The sequence below is a fragment of the Leuresthes tenuis genome, unplaced genomic scaffold (genome assembly GCF_036924035.1).
Source record: "Leuresthes tenuis unplaced genomic scaffold, fLeuTen1.0.hap1 SCAF_3, whole genome shotgun sequence".
In the NCBI taxonomy this organism is placed as follows: domain Eukaryota; kingdom Metazoa; phylum Chordata; class Actinopteri; order Atheriniformes; family Atherinopsidae; genus Leuresthes; species Leuresthes tenuis.
In genome coordinates, this window is record NW_027325357.1 from 18,163,319 (window position 1) to 18,174,481 (window position 11,163).

An 11,163-nucleotide genomic window follows, 5' to 3' on the forward strand; every position below is an offset into this window, starting at 1 on the left:
ACATAATCGGCGTCTTACGTCAGACGCTGCCCGCCTATGTTGTGCAATATTCATAAACAAGTTTGTTGTTGTTGTTGCTTTATCAAGCATCTTCTCGTGGCTACAGCAAGGTGTGGTTATTTTTAGTTGTCATCAACGAAGCAGTTAAAGAACAAATGTGTAGAAATCAGCTTTATTTGTACAAAACAACTAAAAACAACAGAAGTTGACTCTAAAATCTCAGTATTTTAGGTGATAAGAGAAGGACTGGGAGTGTAATGCAGATATAACATGAACCTTATGACACAGTAGAGTAAAAAAAAAAGTAACAAGAAAATCAGTCGATGAAATCATCAAAACATGTGTAAGAAAAAGTATTCAGCTTAAGTGTTGTTGGGCTAAACTTAACTGGGGTGTTTATAGAGCTGTTATGTAGTCTATCTCTTTAATTTTGGGGGAATCACAAGACTGACTTTAAAAGCAAAGGTTAAACTAAAAATTCTTGTACATCCTTAAGACTATTATACCTCTGCTTATCTTGAAACAAGGATTTCCACCTCTGTGTGTGAATAATATCTTAACACCCCCCTTCACAAAGGCTTTTTTGTCTATGATTTTAAAAACATGTTGGAAACGTGATGGCTCAGTGAGGTTCATCCTGGTGATTTCCAAAGGGAGACTGAGGTCATCCACCACTAGAGGCCAGTGTTAACTAATTTTGAATGAATGAATTTAGTGATTCTATGGCAGTAGACTTTCCTTTATGTTCATATTCTGGACCTCTGTGGAGCAATGCAGCACTCCAATGATTGTCCCCCTGATGACTGAATGCTGTATACCCGACGATGCTTTTTATCTTGAATTTATTTATCACTATTTGACAGGATGGTAAGTTAAGTTGAAAATGTATGATGTGAATTTAAAAAAAAAAGAAAGAAAATAGATCAGTTTAATTCTGGATGTCCCAACCAACTGTAAGCCTTGATAATAGGTGGACATAAATCTCTGTATATAAATCTCTGAGCCACTAAAGATGGTCTATACATAAGAACTTTGAGACAAAATAAGAAAAGGCTTGACATGAATAAGATTCTGTATATTCACATAGTTCTATCAAATTTCTGTAGTTTTACCCATGTATTTTTCCCCCTACCCCTAATATCAGCATAGTGAATGTGCACCATTGTACTATCTTGTGTTTTATATTCTTTCTTACTCTGTTTAGTTCTGCCATCAGGTTAACATTAGGTCAGAGACAACACAAAATTAAAATAAGTAAAAAAAAATAAAAACAAAACAGAAGTGCAAACATTTCTAAAACGCCTTGTGTTTTTAACAATTTCAAGAACAGCTTTTTAGTATCTGAAAAATGTGGTTTTATACAACTTGCATGTGACAGGATATAAATGAAAAAAGACTGAAATTAGATAATATAGTTTCATTGCTTTCATCTTAGACATTTTTTAAAAAGATCTCACTGTTTGGTTCAAATGGACTCTGACTTTGCCAACTGTGTGTCACATTTTTACAATGTATATACATTTTTACCATTGTTTGTTGGTAACTGCTATAAACAGGGTTAGCGTTAGACATACATTCATTGTATAATTATACATCCAGAGAAAAAAATATCCCGCATCCAGACGCTTGAATCTTTTAATTCACAAGCAGAAAATAAGACCACAGAGCTGCCGTCTCACATCGTGGTAATATTTCTCTACAATAATCCCAAAGGAGATCTCAGTAATGACAGTAATGCTCGGTGTTCATGTGTGAGTGTACATGTGTGTGTTTGTCTTCCTTGTTACAGAGAGCGTGCTCCTGCAGAATCCTGATGACTGAGATGACTCTGGTGTTTATAGAGGAATTCCTCCTTTCTCTTTCCTATTGAACATGCAGTTTTTATGGCTTCTTTGGAACTCGGTTTGTAAACACAAAAAGTGCAACACAAAAGCCATGAGAGGGAGTAAATAGTTCACAGGAGGGAAGGAGACAGATATTTAGAACTTCTGCTAGATGTTCACCTTGATGGTCAAGGTGAGAGTTGATTAATGTCAGCTGATAATAAAACATATCATAAGTGAAAATGGAAAAGTCTGTTTGGAAATGATGTTATACTGCCTATTAGTTCAAGATAAAATGGGATTGCTGCGTGTGTGTGTGCGTGTGTGTGTGTGTGTGTGTGTGTGTGTGTAAACATGCATCTGTGTGTGGCTGTGTGGGAGTGTAGGAGAGAGAATGAGATGAGTTGAGGAGATGGAGAGATGGTGTGTGTGTTGGGGGTGGGTGCATTAGCCCGTTTCAGACAGCAAAGAGTGCCGCATTTATCTAGGAATCTGAGCCAAAGCAACCCCACCAACACGGAGCGAGCAGGACAAAGAAGAGGACGAGAAGTGAGATGAACTGAGACAAAAAGGAAGAGGGGAAGGAGAATACAACATGGACTAGGCCAACAATATAAAGATCTAAACAAAAGATCGGCATATACTTCTCAACCTGAAGGGGCCCTTCTTGGATATGAAGAGAAGTGAAGCATAAGTTCGGGAATCATCAACAAAAAGCAATTCCAGCATCTGGCACCAAGTTTGGATCACCATTCAGAGGCTTGAAACAAAGCATTTTTTCCATGAGTCCTTTCAGCTCTCTCGGTATGCTGTCTCTGCTGTCACTGTATGTGGGAGCACTGCTGTCCTCGGATGCATCTCCAGCCTGCTTACATCCACCCTGCAGGGACAATTTAGTGGCTGCACCCATCCCTCCGGGAACAGGAGCCGATGGGAGCACCACGTCCTGCGAGGGTCAAACTGGGACAAGTGCATGCAGTCTTGGGGTTTCACTCCCAGTCATCTCAGACGCTCCTCGGAGGGTGGAGCACAGGCAGGATTTCCCACAGGTTCAGCCTAAGGTAAGATGTGTCACCTGCAGTGCATCCTGAGATAGCAAGCTGCGCAGAATCAGGTTTGTCGTTTCCATCTTGTGTATTTTCAGTTGTCATTTAGAGAAAAGCCAGAGAAGGAGTGTAAGTGAGTATAAGATGGATCCACAACACTGACCTAAATGAAGGTGCCACTGAAGGTGAGCAGCATACTGGCCAGAAGGCCCTATCTGACGGGATGCTAAACTTGGCATAGCTTAAAAGCCATGGAGCAATGACTGTCAGCAATCAAAGAAGGGATAAAATTAGATCTGCTTTAAAAATATCATCATATGGTTGTGGTGAGCTCATGCAGCAACAGGTGCGTGACGGACATGATCACAATGGGTGATGTAAGTGACAAACTGAGAGTGACACAAAACTGAGCAATGATATTTTATGCATGGATTACCCTTTGAGATGTCATCTCCTGGACCAAAGGATAATGCACACAAATACCTTTAATTTCCTTACTTGAACCCATTTTAACCACATTTATATTTTTGAGGAATTCAGAAGATTTAGCCATTTTGAATCAATTCTGACAAAGGACCCGTTTATCGTATTTTTAAATCTAGGCCTCATCTTCCCGTCGTCAAGAATCTTAAATATTAACAGGAATTGGTCCAGCAGTGCCAGTTTTAGCATATATTCTGCTATGCTTTTATCCAAACTGATGCAGATAAAAAAAAATAATTGCAGCTAACACTATTATCCCATCTCAACAGGAGTAGGTCTCTGCAATCTTTAACTGGCTTTTATTCTGGTAAAAGCACTTTAAAAAATTTTCACTGGTTGTGGTCATACAAGTTACATAATCACTGCAAACAATGATGGTCTGCAAGGATTTTCATCCGTTTGTAGCACAACTAGCCACAACTCCAGCCTTGCCCAGTACACCAAAGATAGTGTTTGAAAGCTTTGCAAAGTGAGTGATTGAGCAAACCTGATTGGCCATTTTAGATAAGGAATAAGTTGTGCCTTCTGTCCTCCAAATCTATGAAATTACTCCAGTCTTCTCTACTCACACTTACACCTTTATTTTTCTGCAAAAACCTGCCTCCTTTGACATCTCAGTGTCAATTCTCCTGATGTTTGACATACGTCTGTCTCTGTAGAAATCACTAATGTTGCAAGACTCTTCAAAAATAACAAATCAAAGCCTGTTTTGTGGAGGGAAAAAAAGCATTTTCACTTAAAAAATTCTGTGTGTTTCCTATTAGATTGCAATGCAGCCATTTTATGGATGCCAATTACAGAGTCCTCACTTAATACCTGACTGGTTCCCATCATCCTAGTCATTGAGTTAAAAAAATGATTCCGAGTACTTAAGTACCAAAATTTCCCTTTAATATGTAACAAAATATCTTATAGACTTGTGGATACTGTCTTGCAGCCTGGAGGTGTAAAAGAGCGGCTGGTTCAGCTGCAGCGCTGCATGCGTTCTCTCCAGGAATCAGGAGGCTCTTGGAGTCATGGGGGCCAGGAGAGCAACTCTCTAGGGGCCATTCTGGCTTTAATGGCAGCTGTGCTGACAGAGTGTGACCTCCACTGTCACAGCCAAACCCTCGGAGCTATGGCCAAGCGACTGGGTGAGTGGTACGCATTCATAACCCCCACCTCTTCAATGCACAGACAAACATGGACAGAACAAACACACACACACGCACACACAAATGCTACTGCTGTCTCTCCCACTTGCATAGTAAACACAACCTCGATGAGGCCTGCAAAGTGTCGGTCATAGGTGAGTGCATAGGAATTTAACTGTACTAGATAACATAGCAAAAACTGTGCGTTCACGCGCCCACAGGTACACATAGTGTACAGCTCTATGAACTAGATTTAAGGAGCTGTTATACTTGTAAAACTCCTGAGTGAAATTTGTAAAAGTCCATATATCTATTGTGGCAACCTGATCTTTCTCTGGGTTGACAGAGAGCGCTGCAGTGGGGAGAGAGGGGGAAAAAGACCTGCTGCTTTTCCTAAAGAGCATCACACAATATCCACCCACAGGTGAGGGCATCATGGGTGAATATCTAAATTGTTGTTAGTAAAAAAGCTGAATAAAATTGTGTTATGTACGGCTCCCAGTTGCCCCCATGGAGAGGTTACATCCTCAGGATTGTGCAGAGATTTACAGGCTTGGGATCAAAGAGAATGGAATCTACACCATCCAGCCTGATCTGAATGGGCCGACACTCGAGGTATTTCATATTCACCACACTCTTAAAACCCACAGACAGACCCCCGCTCAAGTTCTCTTCTTTCAGAACTTTGCATGCTATCTGTGGATCAGAAAAAAAGTCTAGGTGTTATCACATCGGAGTCTTTGTTTTGGCTCAGGCTAAATGTGACATGGAGACGGCGGGCGGTGGGTGGACAGTGATTCAGATTCGAATGGATGGCTCAGTTGACTTCAACAGGACGTGGCAGGAATACCGAGATGGCTTTGGCAATCTGCAGGGTGAGCACTGGCTGGGTAATGCAGTGCTGCACGCCCTCACCTCCTCTGGCCTACACCAACTCCGCATTGAGTTGGAGGACTGGCACCACCAAAAGCGCCAAGCAACCTACAACAACTTCAAAGTGGCCTCAGAGGCACAGAGGTGAAGCACACTGCAGACACATACTAAATGATCAGAGTTGCTTAAAAGGATGAAGAAAAATACGTTTGTCAGGAGGTCCAAAGTGACAAAAGTTCAAAATGCTCTCCATACAACCCAAATTCAAATAAAGTTGAGATGCTGTCCATCCATTTTCTATACTCGCTTAATTCAATTCAGGGTCGCAAGGAGGCCTATCCCAGCTGTCATTGGGCTAGAGGCAGAGTACACCTTGGACAGGTTGCCAGTTCATCACAGAGACAAATGAGACAAACTACCACTCCTGCTGTTGATACGCAATGTAAAATTTAAATAAAAATAAATAAAATGCAATGATTTACAAGTCTCATAAACTCATAAGTCATAAATCAATCATCATCTTATTTATGAAAAAAACTTCTTCAAATGTTAGTGAGACATTTTACTATTTCGTGAAACGTATTAGTTCATCTTAAATTTAATGTCAGTAATGCACCTAAAAGTTGTATTAGGGCAACAAAAGCCTGAGGGAACATGTTGCAACTAATTAGGTTAACTGACAACACGTCGGTGTTAAAAAAAACACCTTAGAGTGGCAGAGGCTTTCTTAGATAAAGATGGACAGAAGTTTAGCAATCTGCAAAAAAAAAAACAAAAAAAAAACTGCAACACCAAATTGGGGAACAATTTCAGATTAATGTTTCTCAATATTAAAATCCCAAAGAATTTGAATATTCCATCATCTTCGATTCATAATATCATCAAGAAATTCCGAGAATCTGGAGACCTCTCTGTGTCCAAGGTGCTGAAAATCCATATTGGATACCTGTAATCTCTCGGTCTTCAGGCAGCACTGCAATGAAAAAAGGCATGATTCTGTCATGGAAATCACTGCATAAGCACAGCTCAACACTTCCAGGAATAATTGTGTGTGAACACCATTCAATGTACCATCCACAATAAAGGTGAAAGTTTTATCATGCAAAGAAGAAGCCACATGGGGACATGACCGAAAAACGCTGCCATTTTCTCTGAGCCAAAGCTCCTCTAAAATCGACTGATGCAAAGGGGAAAATTGTTCCGTGGTTTGACAAATCAAAATTTGAAATTCTTTTTGAAAATCAAAGACGCTGCATCCTCTGCACTGAAGATGAAGATGAGTCAACTCAGACTGTGGTTAAAGAAAGAGGGGATGCTACACATGACCCAACTTTTCTTAGACATGTTGCTGCCATCAAATTCAAGACTGATTGAGTATTTTTCAAAATGATAAAAATGTCTTATTTTCAACATTTGAAAGTGTCCTTTTAGATGCGGTGTTCTGCAGCTGTGTCTTCCTTGGCTATGAAACTGTGATATTAAACGAACAAATGGCCACAATATTAAAACTATTAGCAGGTGCAGTGATTATTGCTGATCATTTTGTCAAAAGGGTGGGATATCTTAGGCAGCAAGTGAGCAGACAGTTTCTAAATAGAAATTTGTAAAAAAAAACACCCAATGCACCAGAGTTCGCTGCTTTTGTCGAGCTGCATGACCTCAGACCAGTCAGAGTGCTCATGATGACACCTTTGAATCTGCGAAAAACCTCAACATTAGGTATGAGATCGTTAGATTCACCTTTTCGTTTAGATGGCCGAGTCTATGTGTTTCCCTGTTACCTGTGCAAGAGTTTGTGGCAGGACTCACTATGAGAGGAGGAAGGTAGTGGGATGTTCTGGGCAATGCTGAGAGTCATGTGGATTTTATTTAAAAAAGTAATACTTACTCCTTAACACTGAAACAAACCATGCACCAAACATGGCATTCCCTAATTGCAGGACAATACAATGCAGAAAAATGGATTGTGGACAGGATGGTGCACCCTGCCTTAGTACAAAAAATGTTCCGGTCTGGTTTGCGGAACAAGTTAAAGAGTTAAGGTTGTTGAGTTGGCCTGCAGATTCCTCAGATCTGAATCAGCTTAAGCTTATGTGGGATGTAAAACAAAAAAACTCACATCAACAGAGGCCCGAAGTTAGGGAAGTGTAAACATCTTGAGGCCTTATGTGACAGAACACCAACAGAGTTCTTGTGAAGCATATTCATCCATCAGATTTTCATTCATAATCTGGCTGCATTGTGGAGTTGTTGAAACAGATGATGTCGAACCTGTCAGTGGATCAGTGGAGCTGATATTGCCTAATAAAATTAAATGTATTTTATGCCTTTTTAGTTGTATCAACTTTCAAGTATGTAGCACCTTTCAGAAAAAGGTCAGTAACATTGTTAGAAATCTTTATTACCTATGATAAAAAGCTTTTTCACAATGGGTTAAAAGAGTTTAAATCACAGATCATTCCCTTTTTACATGTTCCCAACTCATGTGATTGCCAGCTGGGCTGTTTTTCTTTTTCAATTCGCAACTACAGATAAGAAACAAATTAAAGGAGAAGCATGTGGAGAGAATAAACATAAGAAATATTTTCATTCAAAATAACTCAATTCAAACATTGCTCTGCACACCATCATAAAAAAGTCAAAGACTTGTGTAATATAATCTAAATTTGCTCTGGTGACTGGTGGTGCAGCTTTTTATCAGCTCTCCACTGTCACCATCTAACATACCCATGGCCTCCTCTCTTGTCACTATAAAAAGCTAATATATCATTTTTGCCTTTTCCAGGTATCGCCTGACAGCCCGGGAGTACTCTGGTGATGCTGGCAATGCATTAAGCTACAGTAAGCGATACAACCACGATGGCAGATCTTTTAGCACTGCTGACCGAGACAATGACAGGTACACTTCTGGAAACTGTGGTCAGTACTATGGTGCAGGCTGGTGGTTTGATGCTTGCCTGGCAGCTAACCTGAATGGACGGTATTATCGTGGTCGCTACAGTGGCGTGACCAACGGTATCTACTGGGGTACATGGTACATCCTGACAGATGGACGAACCGGGGAACGCTACTCTTTCAAGAGGATAGAGATGAAGATAAGACCTAAGAATTTTGCTGGAATAATCTAAGGATAACAAGAATAATCCATATTGGCATATTTACTGCAAAGTAGACTTCTGTGATATACCAGATGAAAACATGTTTTGGGTTGGAATAGAGGTTTTTAGTTAGTGTCTGTACAAATCTCTTTACAACAGCTTTTATGGCACATATCCATTAAATGCAGATGGGAGCTAATAGATTAAAGAAAAAATGTACAAAAAGACTCTTTTGGCCTATTGTTGTGTATTAAGGTGCTTTCATCTTACATCAGACCTTACATACATTAGTCGATTTTGCCCTGTGGCAACCTCTGCCGGCATCTCTCTCAGCATCAAAATCACCCCCCCATTTCTAGATCCCTACAATACAAACAAAAATATCATTGGTGACAAAGATGCAACAGTCCTGCGCTGAACATACTGCATGAAAAGGGCTGGTATTTACACATACAGGGTGGGCTTAAATGGTTGCAATACATGCACTGTGCACATACAACATGTTACATACAGGAATTCCCCCAGATACTGGACATTTATCCCTACCTGCCTAAGCCTCATTAAATTCAAACCATCTTCAACAACTCAGATTATTCCAGGTCAGAGAAAGCCATAGGAGTCGAGAAGTCGTCACGTCCCAGCAAAGCGCTGAAACAGCTGCTAGGTACACAGCTCCAGAAAATTGCCATTCAAGTGACAGAGTGCTGATGTGAATTAAAAAAAAAGAAAAAAAAATTCTGCCAAACCACAGGCAGCTATGTTCTGCCTCAGCCTGTAATAGTGAAGAGCCAAACCCAAAGCTCACAGTTTGACTCTAAATGCAGTGTTGCCCAGTTTTTGAGAAGCCATTTCTCTTACCTCGCCCGATTAATACTTTCCCATTTTCAGCTCCTATCACGGAGACGCTGACCATTAGGAGCTTTTCTCTATTGTCATACTCCAAAGCTGTCTTTCTATACACAAATTCTAAGTCAGACAAACACACACATACAGAAACGCCCACACAGGGCCTAACCTGCTCTCTAGACTTGGCATCAGGCTGGCGGCTTCCTCCATTACTGTGCTTCACGAAGCCTTTTCTCCTTTAGAGCTGCAGTGTGAGCAGTGCGATTGGTGTAAGTGTGTGTCTGACTGTGTTGGCAAAATTCTGCACCTATTTTTGCAGTGTTCACAGCAAGCTGTCAGTCTCTCTGACAAGCGGGGAGTCTAATATTAACATGTGAAGGGGCCGAGACAGTAAGGGCACTCAGCAGGCTCTGAAGTATCCACACAGAAGCACTGCAGGCACTTGTGCACACACATAACTGCATTTCACGCACACACAAAATACTCTGAAGGCGCACAACATGGTTGGATTCATAAAATTATATAGAGCTCTTACTGTTGAGGCTGGACAACTTAAGTATTGTTGCCCAGCCTCAAGCTGCTTTTCTTCCGTTCTCTGTTTTACACACGTTTGTACATAAAAACACACTCACACAGGAGACAGTTCACCATAAGCAATCAAGATCAGTCACCCATAAAAGCCATTATACATATCAGCTTTCTCATTTGAGTTTGTCTGTGTGTCTTTGTTTGAGTGCAGTGTTGTATCACTGGAGAAATCAATATATAAAAGATGCCCCCTGGTGGCCTCTGAACATACTGGCGAGACCAAGAAAAGCTTTGCTTCAGTCGAAGATAACTGCTAAAAAATGTATACAGCAACAAACCAGACCGGTAAGAGAATGTCCTGTTGGACTAGATAAAGTTTCTCTGTTGGAACATTGTTAAAATGTGTTGGATAATGATGGATTTCTCAGATGCAGCCCAAAACCTAATGACTCCATGTCATCACTGAAGAGGAATCAGCAATAGCATCCTCCTGCCACTCTCTATTAATATTTTTTATCCACATTCTTTTTTTTTTTAGATACCTTGCTAAATTAAACACGATCTACCATACTTTTGAACCCTCACTCTGAGCTTTACCCATTAAGTATCAATCAGTCATCTTGCCTTCTTCTCCTCTTCTCTCCTCCTCTCTGCATCCATCAGTCTTGTTGACAAGTAAGGAACAGAGCCTGAGGGCTGTGTCACCACAGTATCCTGGCACAGTGTCTGGGGTAGGGTGATAGTGATGGTGTTGCATGGTGTGAGGGCTATACCATGTTGCCTCTGCCGGCCCAGGGCCGGAAGCCCAGGCTGGGTAGCCGTTAGCCAGCATATCCCTTTGAGAAGCACAGCGCTTCTCTGGAAGAAGTTCATATTTGACCTTTGTCTTTCGTTACTGAGAGCCATAAGAAAACATCAAACTGAATCCAGAAACCTAGCTCATCTTTTTTCTTGTGTGCTGACCGTTATGTTGAATGCAAGTGGGAGCATTTATTCTTCAATGAGCAGACATTCACCAGATGCTTTTTCTGTTGGTGATACAAGCTTCAAACATGGGCAAAAACCTAATCCCTAAATCGCCATTAGAAGAAATTTTGTCCATTCAATCCATTAATCCACCAAACTTTAATCTGTTAATTAGTCTCCCTCTCCAAGGTTCTCCTGATAGATAGGGACATTTTCACATGTGAAACTTCACTTTCACTTTAAGAATTTCTATAAACATTTTCTCTCATATTTGGTGAGGTAAAGATCTGCATGTAGACCCAAACAAGCTGTCAGATAATTAATCAATTAATGCAGGTAATTCATACAGCTTTGCTGAAGTTTTGCA

At 40.6% G+C, this 11,163-nt stretch overlaps 1 protein-coding gene across 1 annotated transcript; it reads left to right on the plus strand.

The window, feature by feature from the left end:
* The first annotated feature begins 1,816 nt into the window (after window positions 1-1,816).
* Window positions 1,817-8,619, plus strand: LOC140304170 (fibroleukin). The gene is made up of 6 exons (XM_072383158.1): window positions 1,817-2,884; window positions 4,290-4,485; window positions 4,832-4,909; window positions 4,988-5,100; window positions 5,240-5,502; window positions 8,144-8,619. Exons 1-6 carry the CDS (start codon window positions 2,606-2,608, stop codon window positions 8,484-8,486), a joined length of 1,272 nt encoding a protein of 423 aa, XP_072239259.1. The 5' UTR covers window positions 1,817-2,605; the 3' UTR covers window positions 8,487-8,619.
* Window positions 8,620-11,163: the final 2,544 nt, after the last annotated feature.